The 27,176-nt window shown below is 43.1% G+C and overlaps 1 protein-coding gene, 1 long non-coding RNA gene and 1 pseudogene across 6 annotated transcripts in view; 2 read left to right on the top strand and 1 right to left on the bottom strand.

Moving 5' to 3' along the window:
* LOC109549726 (uncharacterized) overlaps positions 1-18,867 on the top strand; it is a 42,005-nt gene extending 23,138 nt beyond the window's left edge. For all 3 annotated transcript variants that reach the window (XR_012326012.1, XR_012326011.1, XR_004522332.2), the window contains 4 exons: positions 12,322-13,088; positions 13,199-13,318; positions 15,442-15,541; positions 16,598-18,867. This is a non-coding gene — a long non-coding RNA (uncharacterized lncRNA). The remainder of the gene's footprint in view (positions 1-12,321; positions 13,089-13,198; positions 13,319-15,441; positions 15,542-16,597) is intronic.
* Positions 8,870-27,176, bottom strand: part of PRKRIP1 (PRKR interacting protein 1) — a 30,746-nt gene continuing 12,439 nt past the window's right edge. Inside the window, exons 6-7 of one of the 3 annotated variants that reach the window (XR_012326009.1) lie at positions 13,766-16,645; positions 8,870-11,471 (exon numbers count right to left, since the gene is read on the bottom strand). Coding sequence is in view for 1 of the 3 variants with exons in the window: in XM_019933778.3 (XP_019789337.2) it covers positions 16,551-16,645 (95 nt within the window). In the remaining 2 variants the exon portion in view is untranslated. Of the gene's footprint in view, positions 16,646-27,176 lie in introns of all 3 variants that reach the window. The other 2 variants (XR_012326010.1, XM_019933778.3) reach the window with 2 other exon arrangements.
* LOC109549722 (small nuclear ribonucleoprotein G pseudogene) lies at positions 18,979-23,099 on the top strand (annotated as a pseudogene).

Below are 27,176 nucleotides of genomic sequence, written 5' to 3'. Positions count from 1 at the left end.
CCTTTTATTTCTTTTATTCTCTGATTGCCATGGCTAGGACTTCCAAAACTATGTTGAATAATAGTGGTGAGAGTGGACATCCTTGTCTTGTTCCTGATCTTAGAGGAAATGCTTTCAGTTTTTCACCATTGAGAATGATGTTTGCTGTGGGTTTGTCATATATGGCCTTTATTATGTTGAGGTAGGTTCCCTCTGTGCCTACTTTCTGGAGGGTTTTTATCATAAATGGGTGTTGAATTTTGTCAAAAGCTTTTTCTGCATCTATTGAGATGATCATATGGGGATTTTTTTGTTTTTTTTTTTTTGTTTTTTTGTTTTTTGCGGTACGCGGGCCTCTCACTGCTGTGGCCTTTCCCGTTGCGGAGCACAGGCTCTGGACACGCAGGCCCAGCGGCCATGACTCACGGGCCCAGCCGCTCCGCAGCATGTGGGATCTTCCCGGACCGGGTCACGAACCTGTGTCCCCTGCATCGGCAGGCGGACTCTCAACCACTGCGCCACCAGGGAAGCCCCAGATCATATGGTTTTTATTTTTCCATTTGTTAATATGGTGTATCACATTGATTGATTTACATATATTGAAGAATCCTTGCATCCCTGCGATAAATCCCACTTGATCTTGGTGTGTGATCCTTTTAATGTGTTGTTGGAGTTTGTTTGCTAGTATTTTGTTGAGAATTTTTGCATCTATATTCATCCGTGATATTGGTCTGTAATTTTCTTTTTTTGTAGTATCTTTGTCTGGTTTTGGTATCAGGGTGATGGTGGCCTCATAGAATGTTTGGGAATGTTCCTTCCTCTGCAGTTCTTTGGAAGAGTTTGAGAAGGATGGGTGTTAGCTGTTCTCTAAATGTTTGATAGAATTCACCTGTGAAGCCATCTGGTCCTGGACTTTTCTTTGTTGGAAGATTTTTAATCACAGTTTCAATTTCATTACTTGTGATTGGTCTGTTCATATTTTCTATTTCTTCCTGGTTCAGTCTTAGAAGGTTATACCTTTCTAAGAATTTGTCCATTTCTTCCAGGTTGTCCATTTTATTGGCGTAGAGTTGCTTGTAGTAGTCTCTTAGGATGCTTTGTATTTCTGCGGTGTCTGTTGTAACTTCTCCTTTTTCATTTCTAATTATATTGATTTGAGTCCTCTCCCCTTTTTCTTGATGAGTCTGGCTAAAGGTTAATCAAGTTTATCTTCTCAAAGAACCAGCTTTTAGTTTTATTGATCTTTGTTATTGTTTTCTTTGTTTCTATTTCATTTATTTCTGCTCCGATCTTTATGATTTCTTTCCTTCTGCTAACTTTGGGTTGTGTTTGTTCTTTTTTCTCTAGTTCCTTTAGGTGTAAGGTTAGTTTGTTTACTTGAGATTTTTCTTGTTTCTTGAGGTAGGCTTGTATAGCTATAAACTTCCCTCTTAGAACTGGTTTTGCTGCATCCCATAGGTTTTGGATCATCATGTTTTCATTGTCATTTGTCTCCAGGTATTTTTTGATTTCCTCTTTGATTTCTTCAGTGATCTCTTGGTTATTTAGTAATGTACCGTTTAGCCTCCATGTGTTTGTGTTTTTACGTTTTTTTCCCTGTAATTCATTTCTAATCTCATAGCGTTGTGGTCAGAAAAGATGCTTGATATGATTTCAATTTTCTTAAATTTACTGAGGCTTGAGTTGTGACCCAAGATGTGATCTATCCTGGAGAATGTTCCATGTGCACTTGAGAAGAAAGTGTAATCTGCTGTTTTTGGATGGAATGTCCTATAAATATCAATTAAATCTATCTGGTCTATTGTGTCATTTAAAGCTTCTGTTTCCTTATTTATTTAAATTTTGGATGATCTGTCCATTGATGTAAGTGAGGTGTTAAGGTCCCCCACTATTATTGTGTTACTGTCGATTTCCTCTTTTATAGCTGTTAGCAGTTGCCTTATGTATTGAGGTGCTCCTATGTTGGGTGCATATATATTTATAATTGTTATATCTTCTTCTTGGATTGATCCCTTGATCATTATGTAATATCCTTCCTTGTCTCTTGTAACATTCTTTATTTTGAAGTCTATTTTATCTGATATGAGTATTGCTACTCCAGCTTTCTTTTGATTTCCATTTGCATGGAATATCTTTTTTCCATCCCCTCACTTTCAGTCTGTATGTGTCCCTATGTCTGAAGTGGGTCTCTTGTAGAAAGCATATATATGGGTCTTGTTTTTGTATCCATTCATGAAGCCTGTGTCTTGGTTGGAGCATTTAATCCATTCACGTTTAAGGTAATTATCTATATGTATGTTCCTATGACCATTTTCTTAATTGTTTTGGGTTTGTTTTTGTAGATCCTTTTCTTCTCTTGTGTTTCCCACTTAGAGAAGTTCCTTTAGCATTTGTTGTAGAGCTGCTTTGGTGGTGCTGAATTCTCTTAGCCTTTGCTTGTCTGTAAAGCTTTTGATTTCTCCATCGAATCTGAAAGAGATCCTTGCCGGGTAGAGTAATCTTGGTTGTAGGTTCTTCCCTTTCATCACTTTAAGTATATCGTGCCACTCCCTTCTGGCTTGTAGAGATTCTGCTGAGAAATCAGCTGTTAACCTTATGGGAGTTCCCTTGTATGTTATTTGTCATTTTTCCCTTGCTGCTTTCAATAATTTTTCTTTTTCTTTAATTTTTGCCAGTTTGATTTACTATGTGTCTCGGCGTGTTTCTCCTTGGGTTTATCCTGTATGGGACTCGCTGTGCTTCCTGGACTTGGGTGGCTCTTTCCTTTCCTATGCTAGGGAAGTTTTCGACTATAATCTCTTCATATATTTTCTCTGGTCCTTTCTCTCTCTCTTCGCCTTCGGGGACCCCCTATAATGTGAATGTTGGTTGCGTTTAATGTTGTCCTAGAGGTCTCTTAGGCTGTCTTCATTTCTTTTCATTCTTTTTTCTTTATTCTGTTCCACAGCAGTGAATTCCACCATTCTGTCTTCCAGGTCACTTATCCGTTCTTCTGCCTCAGTTGTTCTGCTATTGATTCCTTCTAGTGTAGTTTTCATTTCAGTTATGGTATTGTTCATCTCTGTTTGTTTGTTCTTTAATTCTAGGTCTTTGTTAAACATTTCTTGTTTCTTCTCGATCTTTGCCTCCATTCTTTTTCTGAGGTCCTGGATCATCTTCACTATCAATATTCTGAATTCTTTTTCTGGAATGTTGCCTATCCCCACTTCATTTAGTTGTTTTTCTGGGGTTTTATCTTGTTCCTTCATCTGGTACATAGTCCTCTGCCTTTTCTGCCTTTTCATCTTGTCTATCTTTCTGTGAATGTGGTTTTTGTTCCACAGGCTGCAGGATTGTAGTTCTTCTTGCTTCTGCTGTCTGCCCTCTGGTGGATGAGGCTATCTAAGAGGCTTGATGGGAGGGACTGGTGGTGGGTAGAGCTGACTGTTGCTCTGGTGGGCAGAGCTCAGTAAAACTTTAATCCACTTGACTGTTGATGGGTGGGGCTGGGTGGGGCTGGGTTCCCTCCCTGTTGGTTGTTTGGCCTGAGGCAACCCAGCACTGGAACCTACCTGGTCGCTTTGGTGGGGCTAATGACAGACTCTGGGAAGCCTCACACCAAGGATTACTTCCCAGAACTTATGCTGCCAGTGTCCTTGTCCCCACAGTGAGCCACAGCCACCCCCACCCCGCCTCTGCAGGAGACCCTTGAACACTAGCAGGTAGGTCTGGGTCAGTCTCCCCTGGGGCCCCTGCTCCTTCCCCTGGGTTCCAATTCGCACACTACTTTGTGTGTGCCCTCCAAGAGTGGAGTCTCTGTTTCCCGCAGTCCTGTTGAATTCCTGCAATCAATTCCCACTAGGCTTCCAAGTCTGATTCTCTAGGAACTCCTCCTCCCATTGCCGGACCCCCAGGTTGGGAAGCCTGATGTGGGGCTCAGAACCTTCAGTCCAGTGGGTAGACTTCTGTGGTATAAGTGTTCTCCAGTCTCTGAGTCACCCACCCAGTCGTTACGGGATTTGATTTTACTGTCATTGCGCCCCTCCTACCATCTCACTGTGGCTTTTCCTTTGTCTTTGGAAGTGGGGTATCTTTTCTGGTGAGTTCCAGTGTCTTCCTACTGATGACTGTCCAGCAGCTAGTTGTGATTCTGGTGTTCTCGCAAGAGGGAGTGAGAGCACGTCCTTCTACACCATCTTGGTTCCTCCTCTCCATTATGGTTTGTCATAGGATATTGAATATAGTTCCCTGTGCTACACAGTAGGACCTTGGTGTTTATCCATCCTGTATATAATACATCTGCTAACCCCAACCTCCCACTCCATCCCTCCCCCAACCCCCTGCCTAGCCCAACCACCAATCTGTTTTCTATGTCCGTGATTCTGTTTCATAGATAGGTTCCTTTGTGTCATAGTTTAGATTCCAGATATAAGTGGTATCATATTGTATTTGGCTTTCTGACTTACTTCACTTAGTGTGATAATTTCTAGGTCCATCCATGTTGCTGCAAATGGCATTATTTCATTCTTTTTCATGGCTGAATAGTATTCCATCATATGTATGTGTGTGTGTATATATAACATCTTTATGCATTCATCTGTTGATGGACATTTAGGTTGTTTCATTGTCTTGGCTATTGTGAATAGTGCTGCTATGAACATAGGGGTGAATGTATCTTTTAAAATTATAGTTTTGTGTGGATATATTCCCAGGAGTAGGATTGCTGGATCATATGGTAATTCCTTTTTTTTTTTTTTGGCTGCACCACATGGCATTTGGGATCTTAGTTCCCTGACCAGGGATTGAACCTGTGCCCCCTGCAGTGGAAGTGCAGAGTCTTAACCACTGGACTGCCAGGGAAGTCCCTCATATATATGGTAATTCTATGTTTAGTTTTCTGAGGAACCTCCATACTGTTTTCCAAAGTGGCTGCACCAACTTACCTTCCCACCGACAGTGTATGAGTGTCCGCTTTTCCAAAGAACAAATTTAATGAGGTTGAGAAAATGCAGAAACAAAGGAAACCAGCCAAGCAAGACAAAATAATAGTTTAGCCATAAAACAAAGTCGAGAACCTTGAGTTCCTCCTCCAGGGATACAGGTAATATCCTGAGCTATACCCTTGAGTTCTTTTGCAGAAACTAAACCCCCACCAGGTGGAGGAAGTTAACTGCATGCTGACCACCAGCACATAGACCCCAGACCAGTTGGAACCAGAAGGTTGATAACTGAGATTCTTGAAACATCATCCTGTTATGTCATCATCAACCAGAGAATTGTACAGGAGCTGATTACCAAACTGTGACCCTTTCCCTCACACCGTTTTTTTTGTTTTTTTTTTGTTTTTTTTGTACGTGGGCCTCTCACCACTGTGGCATCTCCCGTTGTGGAACACAGGCTCCGGACGCGCAGGCTCAGCAGCTATGGCTCACGGGCCCAGCCGCTCTGCGGTACGTGGGATCCTCCTGGACCAGGGCACGAACCCACGTCCTCCACATTGGCAGGCGGGCTCCCAACAACTGTGCCACCAGGGAAGCCCCATCACACTTTTTTTTTTTTTTTTTTTTTTTTTTGCGGTACGTGGGCCTCTCATGTGACCACACCAGGATATTCTTCCCTACTGGGTTGCCTTGAATGGAATTTTTCCTTTGGGGGGTGGGGTGGGAGAAAGCATAGGACTTGGTGGTCTGGTTTTGAGCAAAATGCTTTTTTTAAAAAACTATATTTATTTTGGCTGCACCAGGTCTTTGTTGTGGCGCGTGGGATCTTTTAGTTGTGGCACACGGACTCTTAGTTGCAGCCTGCTTGTGGGATCTAGTTCCCTGACCAGGGATCGAACCCAGGGCCCCAGCACTGGGAGCACTGAGTCTTATCCACTGGGCCACCAGAGGAGTCCCCCAAATGCTGCTTTAATTGGAGTGTTCTCTTCTGGGTTGAGGAATGCTTCAGCCATCCCACACTGCCCTTGCGGTGACTGGGAAACTCCCTGTTAAACCAGGGCTCGTTGGTACCCCATCTGGAACAACAGGTAGGAAATCTTCCACTCTTGTGCCAGGGAACTGTGATCCTGAGAGGCCTCTCAGCACTGGGTTGCCTGGTTCTGATCTGTTTCTGGTAATACCAGCTGTATGACAAAAAGGGAAATCAGAGCTCTATTTCATCTTGTAGTCCTCTGGGGTGTATTTTACAAAATTGGGAAATCTTCAGCTATGTTTCTATGAAAAGAAAGACGACTTTTTTTTTTTTTTTTTTTTAAGAAAGATGACTTTGTTCTAATACCACATGGCCAGAATGTTTAAACTGGAGAAAAATGGCTTTGCATTGTGGTGGGCTCTCTTGTTGGGAGCATGGGCTCTAGGCGTGTGGGCTTCAGTAGTTGTGGCACACGGGCTCAGTAGCTGTGGCTCGCAGGCTCCAGAACGCAGGCTCAGTAGCTGTGGCGCACAGGCTTAGTTGTTTTGCGGCATGTGGGATCTTCCCAGACCAGGGCTCGAACCCGTATCTCCTGCGTCGGCAGGTGGATTCTTAATCAGTGCGCCACCAGGGAAGCCCCAAAACTTTTTTTTTTTTTTTTGGCATATGCAGTTAGAGACGTCTGGCTTGATTTAAAAAAAAATTCTTTTTTTGGGGGTGATGGTGGTGGGATGAATTGGGAGATTGGGATTGACATATATACACTAATATGTATACAATAGATAACTAATAACCCGCTGTATAAAGAAAGTAAAATTAAAAAAAAATTCTTTTCAAAATTCTGGCCCTGAGAGAGCAAAAGTTCTCCTAGGTAAAAGGTTAAGTTATAACTTATTTCCTTGAAATGCAAACACAGCTCACGTTGTCTGAGACTATGGTCTCAGCTTACCTGGTAGAACCTGAAACTGAGAGGAAATGGGAAAAGAAGTGTTTTAAAACTCAAGTAAACTTATTCCAACTGTTATAAATTAATGTGTTTTAGACGTCTAATTCATGACTGTTTTAAAATGAAACTATGGGATCTCTAGTTCTGTCTTTAAAAATTAATTTGTAAATGAGCTCTAATTGATTGGCTCAAAGGGAATTAAGTGCTTATATAAATTCTCAGGAATACAACAGAAATTAACCCAAATGAATTTCAAGTTCATGTGATCTGGGGGAATATTCAGTATTAAACTAAGTTTAATACCAGATATTAAGTTTGGTTTAATACAGACCTGTCTCTAGAGTCATCAATATTAAGTATAATACTTTTATTGTACTTAGGTTTACTGAAAATCAAATTCTCATTATCCCTGTTGCAAATTTTGTCAGCAAGAAAAGATTAACTTGGTATGATATGGTTATAAGTAATAGAGATAAATGGGATAAAAGCTTTTAGGTGAACTCTTTAGGAATAGTTGTTTGTTTTTCCAGATTTTTGGTAACTTGAGTTTTCCTAAATGAAGGTAAAATGATGAAAATTAATTGAATGTCTAAATCATTTAAAAATAAGATGAAATACTGGAACACTTGCTAAAGAAGTCTGTTTACAGCAAGTTTGTTTACCTAATTTAGTTTTTCTCTAACGAGGACAAAGGTATGTCTAATAAACCCAAACATATTTTGTACCACATTGAAGAAACTGTGCTATGAGAAAATGTTTTTAGGTTATAGAAGATGTTCCTAAGTTTGCTAATCAGAAAATGCTGGTATGATAAACATTTCACAGTTGCTTGCTTCTTGGTTTTTGCTAGAGATTAAAGTTTTTAAGGGTTAAAAATTGTGATAGGTAATTAAAAAGTACTAGAAATAAGGGAAACATTTCAGTATGTAAAGGAAGTAGGATATATGTTGTTGGCAAGAAGGTATGAAAAATGGAGATATTTTTGTTGAAGAGTAGATTTGTCCTAGAGCTGCTTGTTTCTGGATGGGGAAAGAATAAGGGACAAACTCATATGGATATAGGAAGTTGTGGAAGAGGAACCTTGAGAAAAGAGTTTTGTTCATGATCAGAACTGGATAAGATTAGGCTGAATTCAATCTAAATAAATTAATTTTGTTATTAAAAGTAAGCTGATAGGGCTTCCCTGGTGGCGTGGTGGTTAACAATCCGCCTGCCAATGCAGGGGACACGGGTTCGAGCCCTGGTCCAGGAAGATCCCACATGCCGTGGAGCAACTAAGCCTGTGTGCCACAACTACTGAGCCTGTGCTCTGGAGCCTGTGAGCCACAACTCCTGAAGCCCATGTGCCTAGAGCCTGTGCCCTGCAACGAGAAGCCACTGCAATGAGAAGCTGACGTGCTGCATCAAAGAGTAGCCCCCCATCGCCACAACTAGAGAAAGCCTGCACGCAACAACGACGACCCAATGCAGCCAAAAAGAAATTTATTTTAAAAAGTATGTTATTTATTTAAGCTGATACAAGACTGGAGCTTTTTTTTTTTTTTTTTTTTTGCAGTACACGGGTCTCTCATTGTTGTGGCCTCTCCCGTTGCGGAGCACAGGCTCCAGACGCGCAGGCTCAGTGGCCATGGCTCACGGGCGTAGCCGCTCCGCGGTATGTGGGATCTTCCTGGACCAGGGCAAGAACCCATGTCCCCTGCATTGGCAGGTGGTCTCTGAACCACTGTGCCAACAGGGAAGCACTGGAGTTTGATTTTTTGTTATGAGACAGTGTTCTTGGAATATTGAGCTACTTTAAGTAAGACTGTCTTTTATTATTTTTTAATATTTTGTCCGCACCATGCGGCTTATGGGATCTCAGTTCCCTGACCAGGGATTGAGCCTGGACCACAGCACAGTGACAGTGCTGAATCCTAACCACTAGAACACCATGGAACTCCCAATAAGACTTTCTTACGTGATCTGTTGTAACCTTCTGTATTTGCCTTTGAAATCTTCTCTGTCACTTTAGTTAAGTGAATACTTTCACAATACTTACGATTCTACTTGACCAAGTGTTTTAAAACTTTATTAAAAAAAAACTTTATTGAAATATAGTTGACTTAGAGTGCTGTTAGTTTCAGGTGTACAGCAAAGTGATTCAGTTATATATGTGTGTGTATATATGTATGAATACGTGTATTCTTTTTTAGACTCTTTTCCATTATAGTTCTTACAAGATATTTTTAAAAAATTATTTTTGGCTGCGTTGAGTCTTCTTTGTGGTGAGCGGGAGCTACTCTTCATTGTGGTGTGTAGGCTTCTCATTGCAGTGGCTTCTCTTGTTGTGGAGCATGGGCTCTAGGTGCACGGACTTCAGTAGTTTTGGCTCGTAGACTCTAGAGTGCAGGCTCAGTAGTTGTGGCGCATGGGCTTAGTTGCTCTGTGGCATGTGGGATTGTCCCGGACCAGGGCTTGAACCCCCGTCCCCTGCATTAGCAGGTGGATTCTTTTTTTTTTCTTTGAAATAGGATTTACTTTTTTTTTTCTTTCTTTCTTTCTTTTGGCTGTGTTGGGTCTTCGTTTCTGTGCGAGGGCTTTCTTTAGTTGTTGCAAGCGGGGGCCACTCTTCATCACGGTGCGCAGGCCTCTCGCTATCGCGGCCTCTCGTTGCGGAGCACAGGCTCCAGACGCGCAGGCTCAGTAGTTGTGGCGCACGGGCCTAGTTGCTCCGCGGCATGTGGGATCTTCCCAGACCAGGGCTTGGACCCGTGTCCCCTGCATTAGCAGGCAGATTCTCAACCACTGCGCCACCAGGGAAGCCCCTGGCAGGTGGATTCTTAACGACTGCACCACCAGAGAAGTCCCATTACAAGATATTGAGTACAGTTCCCTGTACTATACAGTAGGTCCTTGTTGGTTATCTATTTTATATTATAGATAGTAGTGTATATATTTTAAACTTCTAATGTATCCCCCCCACTCCATTTCCCCTTTGGTAACCATACGTTTGTTTTCTATGTTTGAGTCTGTTTGTAAAGTAAGTTCATTTGTAGGATTTTTTTAGATTCCACATATAAGCAATATCATATATTTGTCTTTCTCTGACTTTAGTATAATAATCTCTAGGTCTATCCATGTTGCTGCAAATGGCATTATCTCATTCTTTTTTATGGCTAATATTCCACTGTGTATATATATACCATATCGTCTTTATCCATTCGTTTGTCCATGGACACTTAGGTTATTTCCATGTCTTGGCTATTGTGAATAGTGCTCCTATGAACATTAGAGTGTGTGTATCTTTTTGAATTAATTTCTCCAGGTCACCAGATCATATGGTAACTCTATTTAGTCTCTTTTAAGGAACCTCCATACTGTTCTCCATAGTGGCTGCACCAATTTACGTTCCTACCAACAGTGTAAGGCGTTTCCTTTTTCTCCACACCCTCTCCAGCATTTATTATTTGTAGACTTTTAAAAATTAATTAATTATGGTTCTGCGGGCTCTTCATTGCAGTGCACTGGCTTCTCTAGTTGTGGCACGCGGCCTTTAGAGGGCATGGGCTCTAGAGCGTGTGGGCTCAGTAGTTGCACCACAAGGGCTTAGTTGTGGTATGTGGGATCTTAGTGACCAGGGATGGAATCTGGGCCCCCTGCATTGGGCACATGGAGTCTTAACCCTGGACCACCAGGGAAATCCCTGTAGACTTCTTGATGATAGCCAATCTGACTGGTGTGAGGTGATACCTCATTATAGTTTTGATTTGCATTTCTCTAATAATTAGTGATATTGAACATCTTTTCATGTACCTGTCGGCCACCTGTATGTCTTCTTTGGAGAAATGTCTATTTAAATCTTCTGCCCGTTTTTTGATTGGGTTGTTTTTTGGATATTGGGCTGTATGTATATTTTGGAAATTAAGCCCTTGTCAATCTCATCATTTGCAAATATTTTTTCCCATTCTGTAGGTTGTCTTTTTGTAAAGCTTTATTTTTTAAATATTTTCCTTATTTTTTTGGCTGCATTGGGTCTTAGTTGTGGCACATGGGATCTTTGTTGAGGAATATGGGATCTTTTTCGTTATGGCCCATGGTCTGCTTGGGTTTCTCTCTAGTTGTGGCACGCGGGCTCCAGAGTGCATGGGCTCTGTAGTATGTGGCACGCGGGTTCTCTCATTGAGGCACGCGAGCTCAATAGTTGCAGCACGTGGGATCTTAGTTTCCCAACCAGGGATGGAACCTGCGTCCCCGGCATTGGAAGGCAGATTCTTTACTGGACCACCAGGGGAGTCCCAGTAAAACTTTATTTTTGACAAACTTCCTCAAATCAAATTCTAAATTGAAGTTCTTTTGACCTCTAATTTGGGACCTTTCAAAGGCCCCTGAGGCATCTCAGAAAAATATTAAACTAATTCAGATTATTTGGTATGTTAAATTACACGAGAAGCACTATCAAATGAGTGGTGATAAAACCTTCTTAGGTGGGCTTCCCTGGTGGCGCAGTGGTTGAGAGTCCGCCTGCCGATGCGGGGGACGCAGGTTCGTGCCCCGGTCCGGGAAGATCCCACATGCCGTGGAGCGGCTGGGCCTGTGAGCCATGGCCGCTGAGCGTGCGCGTCCAGAGCTTGTGCTCTGCAACGGGAGAGGCCACAACAGTGAGAGGCCCGCCGTACTGCAACAAACAAACAAACAAAAACCTTCTTAGTTAATTTCTTAGGTAATACTGTATGGGTAAACATCATCAAGTGTTCTAAAAATTATATGAAGTTCCTAAAATTTGGAGATGTCCTGGTATTGTTATCAGTCTTAATTCTAGTTATCTGTAAAAGATTATATGTCACAGCAACTTGGTTAAGCTTCTTTGTCAATAGCATTGTAATCAGATCCTTAACTGTGCCGTTTCAAGTCTTCTGTCATTCACAGATATTTCACTCATGCTTTTGCAAAATCTTAAGATTCACAGAAAGGACCTTTTGGCAAGTAAAAGATTGATAACTTCCAGATCATACTGCTGAACTAGTTAAGAAATTCTAATGGAAACCCTGATTGTTTCATAAAACTGTTAACAAGATTAAGATCAAGATTAGGGGCTTCCCTGGTGGCGCAGTGGTTGAGAGTCCGCCTGCCGATGCAGGGGACACGGGTTCGTGCCCCGGTCTGGGAAGATCCCACATGCCACGGAGCGGCTGGGCCCGTGAGCCATGGCCGCTGAGCCTGCGCGTCCGGAGCCTGTGCTCCGCAACGGGAGAGGCCACAACAGCGAGAGGCCCGCGTACCACAAAAAAAAAAAAAAAAAAAAAAAAACAAAAAAAAAAAAAAAAAAAAAAAAAAAAGATCAAGATTAGTTACATAGTACTGAGTAAACTAATGAATATGGTTATGTTTTTGTCTGAAACACTGCTGGCTTTTAGTCTGTGTTTTCTAGACATAAGGAAACCTTTCCCTTTATAACAATTTGGTAAGTTTGACCTCTGTAAGTGGAATTAAAACATTTATCTTTTCTCTTGACCTGATCCCTCCAGGAGTTGGAAACTCAGAGTCCCAACAGCTTTATCAGCTGAATAAGGAAGGTCACCTCCTGGCAGGAGCAGGAATATTGAGATATTTTAGGAACCTTGAGAAGGGAGGAATTCTCTCATATCTACGGATACTGCAGGCAAAATCCGATGGCACGTTGTTGATGATTTTCCTGGCCTCAAGAGGTTTTTAAAAGTTCAATTGATATTCCTTAAGAAAAGGTCTAGCACAGCCAACTGAAAGAGCCTATACGACCAGTTACACTTAGGTAAATCAGGCTGTTTACTGAAACTAGACTTAATTTGGCCCAATTTGGTAGAAAATGAGGATAAATTAGAGATTATGTTTTGATAATATACCTTTTGGATATTGAGGTTTTGTATATACTGAGGGTTTATTATCTACATCCAAGATGACCTTATTGCTATATTATAAAGTATTTTAATTAAGTTACTAAAGGAATATTCTAAGCTTGTTTCTGAAACTGATCATGGTAACCTATCTTTGGATGAAGATCAGATGCCCCATGACCCACAACCAGGAGATTATACGTACTGGAAAGGACATCACTTGTAAGGCTCCAACCTAAATGAAAGAGCCCCTTTCTCAGGTACTAAGTAGCTCATGCACAGTGAAACTGACTCTTGAATTAATATTTCCTACTCAAGGCCTTCTGTACTAGACTGGTTGATAGAAAGGACTGCTGACCTCAACACCCGCAAGAGAAAAAGACAACAGCAGTGGTAGACAGCGACCCAAGAATCTGGAGCAGGTCTGTTAAGATCCATCCTAATTCAATGGAACTGTTCACCAAATGTGTCTCCCTATCAAAATGGGAAGTTTTTGTTTTATTTCTAATATACTTCTGACTCCAATGTTCAGGAAAGAAAGGAAATTCTCCAGCGAAGCTGAATAACTACTCACGATGTGTATCACTGCTTGCTACTGAAAGGTCTGCAAACAAAAAAGGGAAGATGATGGAGGAAACTTTCACGTATTGAGGTATGGAGAAGTCATTCTGGCTTATAAGGTAAGGCTGTTCTAGTTTATCAAACATACATTGTACATCTGCTTTAACCATTAAAGAATGCATTTAAAAAATCAGAATGAAGTAACTGTGGTTCAGGTATCCCAAATGGATCGGGGTGCCTAGTATGGACATGGTTTCAGACGCACTCCTACATTACTGAGAACTTGAACGTTCTGAACTGTATCAGACTCAAGGACACTATCAGCTGCTATGAAACCTTTCTCTAGGAATGGTAACAAGCAAGACAGCTCCAGCTATAGCCTCCCAGCAGAAGGCACTAGATTCTTTAGGCAGAATAGTACTAGATACTAAAATTGCTTTAAATTATATTTTGACAACAAAAAAGACAGGTAGTGCTTCATAACTCCTGTTATGTATATGTTAATACCCTTATAGAGTTAATTCGAAATCCTACTTACAGAATTTACATAAAAAGGACCCACTCTGAAACCTATCTTCCTGGCTGCCATCTGTAACAGGAAGACTTCTGGGGTATGTAGTACACGGGTGCATTTCGATCATTATCCTCATTATAATATGTCTACTAATTTTCAAATGTTTGTCCAGGTGCTGTGACAAAGCAGTCAGAGAGAGAGATAATGTTTTATAATACAGAATATTGATGCTAAGCAACTTGAGAATTCTTTAAAAATGAAAAGTCAGGGACTCGGGACTTCCCTCGTGGTCCACTGACTAAGACTCCGTGCTCCCAATGCAGGGAACTAGATCACACATGCTGTGACTAAGACCCGGTGCAGACAAATAAACATATTAAAAAAGTCAGTGACTCTCTCCTCTAATCCTGAAAAAGGTTGTTGCCTCTCTTCCCCTCAGGCTTGAGGTGTATCAAAGAAAGAGGCTGACTAAAACCAAACAGGACCCTGTGGGCCTTCCTAGAGAAAGACCCCCTGCCATGTCCCCTGTTTTAGCCTCCCAGGCCTTCCCTGAGTTCCAAAGAGCAAATTTAATTAGAAGAAAATGCAGAAACAAAGGAAAGCAGTCAACTAAGGCAAAATAATTTAGCCATAAAACAAAGTCAAGGACCTTTAGTGCCTCAAGGGCTATAACTAGTATCCTGAGCCATGCCCTTGAGTTGTTTTGCAGATATCAAGACCCCCACCAGGTAAAAGAAGTTAACTGCATGCTGACTACCAGCGTGTAGACCCCAGACTGGTTGGAACCAAAAGGCTAAGATTCCCAAAACATCACCCAATTATTCACCATTAACCAATCAGAACTGTATGAGCTGATTGCCCATCCTGTGACCTCTCCCTCAGTCTTCAAAAGCCCTTCTCTGAAAGCCGCTGGGGAGTTTGGGTCTTTTGAGCACGAGCTGCCCATTCTCCTTGCTTGGCACCCTGCAAAAAACTGGGTTGTGATAACAGAAAGTACAATGTTAGTTGCTGAGCGTTGGGTGACCTGATCCAAGTTTCTGGTTGGTAACAGAAATACTAAGAGTCATTCAACCTAAGGTACTAATAACCCCCTAAATATCATCAGAAACCGTTGGAGGACGTTTTCCTCCTGAACATCATCTTCTGACATCTAGTAAAGGTAAAAACAACTCTCCAGTCTGGCACCCTCTCATCTGTCTAGTCATTTGCCCACCTGTCCAGCACATATGTGCTTTGGTATCTCATTGAGCTCTTGGCCAGGGGCACTGGGCAGATGCAGGGAGTGCCTCCAGTGTGAGAGACTCACTGAAGTGTGTGTCGTAACTCTTACTTTGAATCTGGGGAGAGAGAAAGAAACCAACGTTCAAAGATAGGAGGGCTTCCCTGGTGGCGCAGTGGTTGGGAGTCCGCCTGCTGATGCAGGGGACACGGGTTCGTGCCCCGGTCCGGGAGGATCCCACATGCTGTGGAGCGGCTGGGCCCGTGAGCCATGGCCGCTGGGCCTGCGTGTCCGGAGCCTGTGCTCCGCAACGGGAGAGGCCACAGCAGTGAGAGGCCCACGTACTGCAAAAAAAAAAAAAAAAAAAACAGAGAGGAGGACACAAAACTAACCAGCCAGTCCCCAATGAAAGACAAACACGGCTTTCAAGATGTACAGCTAGGGTGTGTGCTAATTTATTATGGCTGACTTGCCATTTCAGCTTCCTGGGAAAGAAAAATTCCTGTGACTTGAACTGCGGAAAGACAGAAGTTATCACAGATGTCACATGGCTCAGGGTGGAGCCAAGGAACTCAAGAAAAGTAAGATGTTTCTTAGTTTCCCTTCACTCAAAACCACTATTTTCCTAATTCTATCAAACTCCATAAAAGGCACAAAATAGAGCTAGAAACTTGGAAATATCCAAAAAGTGAGCAAAGGCTCTAAAATTAGAGACCATCCCTGTTCCTCCTGTTGGCCCAAAAAGACACCCTCAGTCACCTCCCATTTTCTGTTTAGATCCCCTCTTAACTCCAGATGAAAATGCAGCTTTTGGCCAATGCATCTGCTTCCCCTGCAGTGCAGCTAGGATCCCCCAGGCCATCTCCTCTGCTCCAGCCCAGGCTGGATTCTCTCCCTGCTTATTTTCTACTCACCAGTTGTTTTTCCGAAGTTCCTCTCACACGTTAAGGTCCTCTCTTCTGGCTCAGCCTCAGTTAAGTCCCACATCTCCCTCTGCACATGTGTGCTGGAGGGAGCATGTGTTCTGGGGTGCAGTCTGCACTCTCCGTTGAAGGAAATGGAGGTCATGTGCCCTGCAGTGAGTTAGCTCCACGGCCAAGGCCATTTCCTTCAACGAGTCTGGGAACAGGCCCCATCCCTCTCATGTCGTTTCACAGCCTTCTCTACAGTTTCTGTAATTAACATTCACAGGTCAGAACAAAACCTGGAGTTTTTCTGTTCTTTACTAAATAAACATTCGCTTCACAGAAACCAGCCCCAAACTCATCAGTGTCCAATTATGTGAGAACAGGCCCCAGGGGGACCAGGTCATACATTTCCCCCCTTGCAGCGAGAACATTAACGAACCCTGCCTGGCAGTGCCCTCGAGTGTCCAGGAGACGGTCCTCTCTCCCACAGGCCCAGTCCTGCCAACACGGGGGCTGTGAGCCCTTAGGGTGGACTCCTACTTGCTTCTATCCAGTGAGGCTTTGGGAGGGAAACTGAGCTGAAACAGAGATTGCTCCCTTCCCCTTGAGGCCTGTGGAGGATTTTCTGGGGTCCCGGTCACAGAGCGGGCCAGGCTCCAGACAGCTGCCGTGGCCAACCTCGTCATCGCCCCATGATGAAACTGGGCTCGTCCTCCTCCTCTGTTCCAGATGCCGCCTCAGAGCCACTGGATGACTGCTCCTGGGACTGACTGGATCCTGTAATCACACGACATTTGGATTAGAGAGGTACAAATCTTCGAGTATCCCCTGATTAGCAAATCAAGGGGTACTCCAAGAAAGGACTGCTGAGGAAAACCCAGGAACCAGCTGTTCCTGGACTGTACAGGGAGGAGCCAGAGAGGTCCTCATGTCCATCAGTCCCCAGTGCCACTCCCGGGTATAAAGGGCCAGTCACAGAACTGACCTACCACTGCTGGAGGATGGGCCTCATCCTTATGAAAAGGTCCAGCACACATGAGATCCTGACGCCCAGTAAATCAGGCCTCACTGCTTTTTATATGATCCCCACAAAGTCTGTCACCTTGGCAGGGCGACGTCCACAGCAGCCCTTTAACATTTAGCGCTAGGCTGACAACACTCCTGCTGACGTCTCCAGCTCTCACCCCAGTCTGCAAAAGGAGTCTCAAAAACGTTGTAGCAGAGGGCTCTGCCTACAACAGATATGTCAGCTTCCCAGCTCTTCCCACAGACGCAGAACGCCTCTCTGACACTCCCCGTGCAGCTCTGAATCCCACTGTCTTCCCTGGCGGTCTGCCAGTCTACCCTCAGTGCAGCTGAGCTGGCTAAGAGCAGAGCACAAAGACTACTTGTTCCCAACTCCTCCTCCCCTCTTCTCGGGAGCAGGGCAGCAGGCGAGAGCTGGGACGAGCCAGAGCCCACACCAGTCCTCCGGCTCCCCGTCCACGCCAGGAGGCCACTTGCAGGCACCGTGGGCCTCCTCCTGCAGACATGCAGAAACCCACAGGCACCCAGAGCTTTGCTACTGCTGTTGTCACAGGGCCGAAGAGCTTCAAGGCCTGGGGGGCCCAGGGCAGAGCACAGTCACCTGCATACCCTAGGATGGGATACTAAAGAGCACTCATGGCAAGGGGTTGACATCATCTCTATGATTCAATTATTTAGGACTTTCCTCCATCTTAACCTCATGCCAAAAAGAACGAGAAATTTTGAAAGTACAAATGAGGAGCACGTTTTAGTAGCTAAGATTTGTTGAACATCTATTACGTGCCAGGCACTGTGCTTATTGTCTTCGCATATACGTACCGTCTTAACTCTAAACAACAGTCTATGAGATAAGTAACACTCCTCTATATCCATTTTACAGATGAGGAATAAAGCTCAGAGAGGTTAAGTAATTTGTTAACCAAGGTCTCATAACCAGTAAAACCAGGACCGAGGATTCAAACCTGGACTATCTGACTTTCAAGCCTCTGGTACCTTGCCTGCAGAATGCATAAGGAAATGGAGGCAAAAGAAAAATGGCATGACAGCCATAGAAAAGAATGAAATAATGCCATCCACAGCAACATGGATGGACCTAGAGATTGTCATACTAAGTGAAGTCAGACAAATACTATATGGTATCACTTATACGTGGAATCTAAAAAAAATGATACAAATGAACTTATTTACAAAACAAACAAACAGACTTCAAAAACAAACTTATGGTTACCAAAAGGGAAGGGGGGGAGGGATAAGTTAGGAGGCTGGGATTAACATATACACACTACTATATATAAAACAGATAATCAACAAGAACCTATTATATAGCACAGGGAACTCTTCTCAATCCTCTGTAATAACCTATATGGGAAACGAATCTGAAAAAGAATAGATATATGTATAACTGAATCACTTTGCTGTACACCTGAAACTAACAACATTGTAAATCAACTATACTCCAATATAAAAAAGAAAAATGAAGTTAAAACAGGAATGAGGTGGGCCTACTGAATGGATAAGGAAAATGTGGTCTCTTCATACAGTGCAATGATTCAGCCTTTAAAAGGAAAAAAATTCTGACACAGGCTACAACATGGATGAACCCTGAGAACATTATGCTGAGTGAAACAGGCCAGTCACAGAATGACAAATACTATATGATCTCTCTTATAGGAGGTATTTAGAGTACCCAAATTCAGAGACAAAGTAGAAGGGGTGGTTGCTGGTGCTGGGAGGAGCAGGAAGTGGGGAGTTGTTGTTTAAAAGATATAGTTTTTGTTTTACAAGATGAAAAGAGTTATGGGAATAGATGATGATAATGGTTGCACAATTTGTATTTAGTGCCACTGAACTGTACACTTAAAAATGGTTAAGATGATGAATTCTGTGTTATGTGTATTTTACCAAAATTTTAAAAAAAGGAGGGGAAGAAAGAAAAAAAGGAAGAGAGAGAGGGAAGGGAGGAAGGAAGGGAGGGAGGGAGGGAATGCTATGCAGAGACTGAGTGAAAAACTATAGATGGATCAAAAACATAGCTCTGAGCTCCCTGAACTCCTAGGGCAGAACTCCCTAAGCGCTCTCATGTCATGGCACTCATGGAAAAGGACAGTATTTCTATGGCATGTGGGGCAACGGTCCAAGGCCATGGGCACTCAGTCTCCACCCTGAAGGCAAGGGGAGCCATGTGTAGTCCATTCCCCATATACCAGCGGGGGAGCTCTGCTCTAGAACCTGGGCTCCAAGGCTGAAACTGCTGCGTACTTGTTTTGTTCCATAACTTAGTCATACTTGGTCAGCCTGAAGCCTCTCTAAGGACCACCTGCCATATCCATAGAGATCTGAACACAGCAGGACAAAAGCATAGGCTTTGATCTTTCATTCTGATCTTAAAGAGACAGTAAAACAGGAGGCATCTTTGAGCTCACCGAGTAGACATCAAGAGCAAGGCTCCCCCTCCTGAGTGGAAGAAATTTGTGGAGAAGTTATCACTAAAATTAAGTGGTGGCAGACATGTCCAAGGAATATTGTGGGGCTCTGATCCCTTTATGAATCTTGTGATAGTTGAATGTGTGGAGGTGGAAACTAGTGGGCAACAGAATACTGGAGTGGTGGTAACACGAGGAAACGGTATCATCATGTCAGAAGCCCTGGAACCAGTATGAACAATGGCTGTGTTCAGCAGAGAAATCAACTGCTTCCACATGTCCCCTCCACATTTTACTATGATAAAAACTGGCTCGTGTACATTTTATTACTGAACATTTTTATCAAATAAACTTTTGTAATAGGGGAAAAATACTCATTAACCTGGATGTTTATGGAATGGGGTGTTCCGGATGCCTGAAGTGCTGACTGATAGAGGAGGACTCAAAGCACTCCTTGTGACTGAAAAGCTCCTGAAAATGTAATACCTCAATTAATAGTAAACAATTGTTTCCTGTGTGTCGGGTGTTGGGGCCTGGAAGTATCTCTCTCAAAGAGGAGCAACCTAGGAATCTGCTGCACATTCAAGTAACTTGGTAATTCAACAAAATCATTTCATTCTCCAATGAAAAGAAATAGGACTTAGAGAAAAAGCTGATTCTAGGTTAGGGACAGGAAATACACAAGACAAGTCTGGACTATCTTGTAGTACCAGAAACTAAGGAAGTGCTGTTAAAAACAAAACAAAACCCCTCAAAACACCAATAATGGGAGTACGTAAAAGGCACACGGGCCAGAAAGAGCTCCCAATGGCCAAAGCTGGAAGAGTTTGGGCAAGAAAATGAAGTAGTACCGGATTAAACCTAAAATATAAAATAAATAGCCCAGAGTCCATACTGATATAAAGAAATGAGAAGACAAATCCATGCAGAACAATTTCAAATAGCTTCTGTAGCTACTCCGCCCTCATGGAGGGGCTGTATAACCCGCCACACCTTAAGCATGGGCTACGCATAGTGAATTCTTTCCGAAGAGTACAGCGTGGTAAGGGGAAGAAAAGAGTCACTTTACACACAGAACCCTGAAGAGCACTGCCTGAGCAGGTGATCGAGGGCAACATCAACTGTGACAAGCCATCCTGACAAGCACCCAGCCCTGACATAAGCATGGTACTTTATCTCTGTGGTCTTCCTCCCAAAAATAAATAACTCATGAGAAAAACGTCAGACAAATCCCAACTGAGGGACATTCTACAGAACATCTGACCCTCAAAACTCTCAAGGTCATCAAAACAAAGTCTGAGAAACTGTCAGCGCTAACAGGAGCCCAAGGCTACATGATGACTAAATGTAATGTGATATCCTACGTGGGATTCTGCAACAAGAAAAAGGCATTAGTTAAAAATTAAGGAAATGTAAATAAAGTATGGACGTTAGCTGCTCCATGTATCAACATTGGTTCATTAGCTACAGAGGAAACTGGGTATATGGGACTTCTTTGTACTATACTATCTTCGTAATATTTCAGTAAATCTAAAATCATTCTATAACACAGTTTATTTTAAAAAAAGACACTGCCTACCCTCATGGAACTGAGACTGCAACTGAATAGATAAGCACGTTATGTGATTCAGCAGATTCTGCAACCAAATATGTGCAAAACCCTGTGGAGCAAGGTGGAGGCTGGGTGGGGAGGGCGGCTAGAAAAGGCTTTACAAAGAGAGGAGGGTGCAAGATGAGAAGTTTTCCAAGCAGATGGGGAGTCGGGTAGCATGAAAACGAAAAGAACTCAGAGGCCTGAGCACGAGGAGAGGTGGGAGAACAGAGATGTTAAGCTTGGTGAGAGTAGAGGACACGTGCAAGGGAGTGGCCAGAACAAAATAGTGGAGAGACCAGAAAGGGCAGGAATGCAGGAGCTACTGGCTAGGTTTCAAGCAGGATCACCTCGCAGGTAAGCACAAGGCCCGTGGAGACACATTATCTGGGATCAAATCCCGGCCTGTCACTCACTCCCGCTAGCTCTACGGGTGCCATTGCCACTTGGTCCCTAAGGTCAACTGTAAAATGGGGATAACGTCACTGCCTATCTCACAGGGACGCTGTGAGGATTATGTTAGTTAATACCTGCAAAGCACCTTAGAACTGGGGCTACACAATCAATGTTCAATAAATGCTAAGTATTGTTATTGTACAAGCAGAAGAATGAATGACAATCCAACCTCTGTTTTAAAAAGAGCTTTGGAGGCTGTTCAAGGTGGGCGGCGTCGGAGGGGGTGGGAAGAGAGTGGAGGCTGCTACCATAGTCCTGACACATCTGGAGATATAGACATATACTGACTGACTGGCTGTGCCGGGTCTTAGTTGCAGCATGTGGACTTCTTAGCTGCGGCATGCATGTGGGATCTAGTTCCCCGACCAGGGATCGAACCTGGGTCCCCGCATTGGGAGCACGGAGTCTTACCCACTGGACCACCAGGGAAGTCCCCTGGATCTATATTTTTGTAAGGTTTTTTACTAAGTCCTCAATGAGACCTTGACTTCCTCTGAAATCATTCTTATCCATGTGGAGGAATACGGCAAGGATATGGTAAAAGTGTACACCATTGCACACTGCTGATGGCAGTAAAAACTCTCCTTTGGTGAGAAACTGCCACTACTCCTCTGGAAAGAAACTGGCAATACATTTCAAGGGCCAGGAACTCTTTTTACACTCTGTGATCTAATTATTCCCACTGCTGGAAATTTATCTCAAGAAAATGACCCAGAAAGGGGGAAGGGAGACAGGTGCATAAATTCACTAAAATATCTTTTAAAGAGAAAAACTGGAATCAATCTAATGTCTAACAAAAGGGAAAATGTTAGATGTATCATGGTGTGTCAATTGCTGGATATTATCAGTCACTTAAAAAATTATGAAGGACCAGAAATGCTTATAATGTTAAATAAAAACAAGCCAAGGGGAAACTGTTCATACACTACAATTGTCATTACATACAAATGACATGTGCATATGGAGAGATGAAAAGAAAATGGACAGAAAGAAAGGTGATCTATGAGGATGGTAATATTTGAGCTTTTTCCATTACTCTTATGCTACTGTTTACATAAAATTTAAAAATCTAAGAATCTGAGATTTTATTTAGACTATAGGAATACTAGGTAAAATGCCACTGAGTGTAATTGAAACTGATGTTAACTTTAAAAAAAAAAAAACCAGATGAATGGGGACTTCCCTGGTGGTCCAGTGGTAAAGAAGCTGCCCTCCAATGCAGGGGATGTGGGTTCGATCCCTGGTCAGGAAACTAGGTTCCTATATGCCGCGGGGCAGTTAAGTCTGCACACCGCAACTATTGAGCTCACGCGCCTCAACTAGAGAGCCTGCGTGCCACAAACTACAGAGCCCATATGCTCTCGTGCCCACGCGCCACAACTGTAGACCCATGCATCCTGGAGCCTGTGCACTACAACTACAGAAGAGAAGACCTACACGCCACAACTAGAGAAGCCTTCGCACCACAATGAAGAGCCCACACCACATTGAAAGATCCCGCATGCCGCAAATGAGACTTGGACAAAAAAATAACAAAGCAAAAACAAACAAACAGATGAATGAATACACTAGGGAAAATAAATCCTTTTGTATTATGGAATTGCAAGGACATGGGAAAATATTTGTGATACAGTGTTATATGAAAAAGTAGGACAACTGTAAATATGATAATTATATAAATAGGTTTATATAATATTAAAATTGAAATAAAAACATCATGAAAATGTTAAAGTGATTATTTTTAGTAAGAATTATGGATAATTTTTATTTTTGGCTTTATTTTCTGCATATTCTAAAAATTTCTAAAATGATCATACATTACCTTTATTCTCAAAAGACACAAAGGCTATGGATAGTTTTCCAACATAATATGTATAAGAGTTTTGGCACTGAAACAAATGGTTCAATCCAAAACATAAATTGAGGGGCTTCCCTGGTGGTGCAGTGGTTAAGAATCCGCCTGCCAGTGCAGGGGACACGGGTTCGAGCCCTGGTCTGGGAAGACCCCATATACCGTGGAGCAACGGGGCACGTGCACCACAACTACTGAGCCTGTGCTCTAGAGCCCGCGAGCCACAGATACTGAGCCTGCGTGCCACAACTACTGAAGCCCGCGTGCCTAGAGCCCGTGCTCCACAAGAGAAGCCACTGCAACAAGAAGCCTGCGCACCGCAATGAACAGTAGCCCCCCACTCGCCGCAACTAGAGAAATCCTGAGTGCAGCAACAAAGACCCAGTGCAGCCAAAAATAAATAAATTAATTAATTAAAAAAAAACCCACATAAATTGAGTGCCTTTCAAACACCAGATACCAGCTGAGATACGAATTTTATTAGCTAGGGACAATTTTGCCCCCCTCCCCCACGAGGGAACACTTGGCAATGTCTGGGGACATTTTTGATGGTCAATAACTGAGGGGAGGGTGGGTGCTGCTGGCATCTAGTGGGTAGAAGCCATGATTCCCTTAAACATCCTACAATGAACAGGATATAGTCCCTTACAACAAAGAATTATCTGGCCCAAAGTGTCAACAGTGCTGAGGCTGAGAAACTGCTTCCCCCCACCCCCAGTTTTGAAATGATTACAACAGGTTTAGGGAACATCCATCATCTCATATAGATACAGCATTAAAGAAACAGAAAAAAAATTCTTGCTTTTGATGAGAAGTCTCTTAACTTTCATTCATGATGTACAGCAGTATTAATTATCCTTATCATGTTGTACATTACATCTCCGGTACTTATTTATCTTGTAACCAGAAGTTTGTACCTTTTGACTACCTTCATCTAATTCCCCTTCCTCCCATTCACCCACCTCTGTAGCCACAAATCTGATCTCTTTTCCTATGAGTGTTTGTTTGCTTGTTTTTGAAGTATAATTGACCTACAACATTATATTAGTTCCTAGTACACAACACAGTGATTCAATATTTCTATACATTTCAAAACGATCACCACGATAAATCTAGTTGTCGTCTGACACCATACAAAGATATTACACAGTTACTGACAATATTCCCCACATTTACACATTTCATAGCTGTGACTCATTTATTTTTTATTTATTTTAATTTTTTTTTTTTTTTTGCGGTACGCGGGCCTCTCACTGTTGTGGTCTCTCCCGTTGCGGAGCACAGGCTCCGGACGCGCAGGCTCAGCGGCCATGGCTCACGGGCCCAGCCGCTCCGCGGTATGTGGGATCTTCCCGGACCGGGGCGCGAACCCATGTCCCCTGCATCGGCAGGCGGACTCTAAACCACTGCGCCACCAGGGAAGCCCCGACTCATTTATTTTGTAACTGAAAGTCTGTACCTCAATCTCCCTCACCTATTTCTCTCCTCCCCGCCACTGTCAAGAAACTGCCCTTGACGTACTTAGTAACAAATCACCTTAAGGTCACCCTGGGTTTCTCTGGTAGGTGAGCCTGTGTCCGGATAATTAACATTGGTATCAGAATACATCATTTTAGGCGTTCAAGGCGTCACAATAATCCAAACTGGCTTAACACCATCCTGTGGTATCATTCAGAGAAGTCCCACACTGCAGGGCGTCTTCACTGAACTGCTGGACCAGCACGGACAATAAGTGGGGATATTTCCTCTCCAACAACAGAACGGAACTCCTAGCCAGCTGCCCCTTACCACTTTATAGGAGAAGAGCCAAAAAGCTCGAGTAATTTATCTCCAAGTCCCTCAAGAACCCAGAAGTGCACAGAAGCCACCTTGTGGCACAACTGATCATCACCACACTAAATTTCTGTTCACTTCAACCACCTAGAAAACCTACTTTCCCTTTCACAAAATGAAAAATAAGGAAGGAAACTGACAGGGTGAGGTAAAAGGCACACAGAGCATCCTTACGAAGTTATCCCTACAGCACTCTCCATCCAGCTCATCTGGTGCGAAGCATATACAACCATGTATTATTACTAATCATTTTTTAATAGGTACAGGTGCTAACTTCACAAGTAGAAGAGCAGGGCTCATGAATCATAACAATGATTTTCAAATCTGTTTGACTGCACCACAGCCCACATAGCAACTGAAAGAAAATTTCACAAAACAGTTATTCAGGGTGTGATGCATTCTGATATTTTCTAGTCTATTTTATGTATGTTTGAAAAAACCATGAAAAACCAACATCTGTAACCTCTAAGCTGATTTCATGACCCAGTGAATAAAGGATCACATCCCTCAGTTTGAAAAAACGCTGTGCTACTATGATGCAACATGGGCACAAACATCTATCTTTCTGATAGAACTGAAGCTCAGGATGGGGGAGACCCAGTGAGAGGGCACAAGGCCGTTTTAAACAGGTTAGAGGTTCTGGATGAAATCTACCATCTCATATACTCTTCATAGCCTTGGGCAAATTAAAGAAAAGTGACTGAAAACTGCAGGATCACATGCAACTAATGTGTAAGAGGGGCTAGAAAAGGGGGATTTAAGAAACCTCAGCTCTGGGGACTTCCCTGGTGGCGCAGTGGTTACGACTCTGTGCTCCCAGTTGCAGGGGGCCTGGGTTTGATCCCTGGTCAGGGAACTAGATCCCACATGCATGCTGCAACTAAGGAGCCTGCCTGCCGCAACCAAAAGACCCAGCACAACCAAATAAATATTAAAAGAAAAAAAAAAGAAACCTCAGCTCTGGGATGTTGCCTCCTGTCTCCTTCAATTCTAGAACTGATTACTAAAAAGTTATTAAGTGATTCCAAAGACCCACTACAGGTTCATTTAAGTACAAATTCAGAGCAAACTAACCTGTTTCTTGTTCTGAAAGGGTTCTTAGATTTACTGGTGAGGGAACCGCCCCTCTTGCTGCCCAAATATGCTATATCTTCATTACAGCAAGGCGTTTGGAAAAGTTATCAAGCTGTGGAATTTTAGATCTAGAAAGAGTTTATCATTTTACAGACTAAAATTAAAAAAAAAACATCTGCTCAAACAGGAGATGCTAAGGTCAGGGTGAGCCAGAGTGAGAGCTGAGCCTAGAATCTATGCCTACTGTACTTACTCCCTGACCTCAAATTATCTTAGTTTAGAATGACACCTCTGTGGGTAAGAGGAAAGAAGAGTGAGTCTAGCTGATTCTTAGCTGGAGAATAACTCCACCCAGAGTTTTAGTGAACAGGTCCATGTTGGCCTAGATGGAGCTCACTAGTGGATGCTGCAGGGCTCTGGCCCTGGCCCTGTCTGGCTCAGCATTTTTACCAATGACAAAAGGAGGTATGTTTATCAAACCTGCCCCTGACATGGTAACATGGTTAATTCGAGAATCAGAATTCAGAAGGATTTTGGAAACCTGAATCAATGGAGCCAATAACACCAAGCTGAAATGCACAAGAGCTAAATATCAAGTCCTGTAATTGGATTCAAAAAACCAAATAGAGGGTGGGTTCCAGGTAAGACAGAGCAAGCACGTTTGACCCCGTTTCTCCACTGAACACAGCTATAGAACCTGGATAGAATGCATGGACTCTGAAAAGCACACAGACTGGGGAAAAAGACCAGAATACAAAGTACCACAATATTGTGTTTCCTGCTTTTTTCTTTTTTCCCTCCAGTATCCCCCAGCCTGGACTCAAGGCGATCCAATACGCAGAAGTGGAAACTGGGCACAGACACAGTTCCAAGAGAAACCTTCTACTTCTGATTCAAGGAGTGAGAAAGCGGACTCTTAATGCTCAGAGGAAGGGAAATTCTTGTGTTTCTTCTTTTCTCTCCATTCTCTCACACCCTAGCTCCCAGGCAATCCTGCCAGTGTCAGGATGGCCACAGCGACTGCGGTGCAATAGGGGCTTGCATGTGCAAAAA

The sequence above is a fragment of the Tursiops truncatus genome, chromosome 15 (assembly GCF_011762595.2).
Source record: "Tursiops truncatus isolate mTurTru1 chromosome 15, mTurTru1.mat.Y, whole genome shotgun sequence".
Lineage (NCBI taxonomy): Eukaryota > Metazoa > Chordata > Mammalia > Artiodactyla > Delphinidae > Tursiops > Tursiops truncatus.
This window is presented reverse-complemented; position numbering and strand designations above follow the sequence as displayed.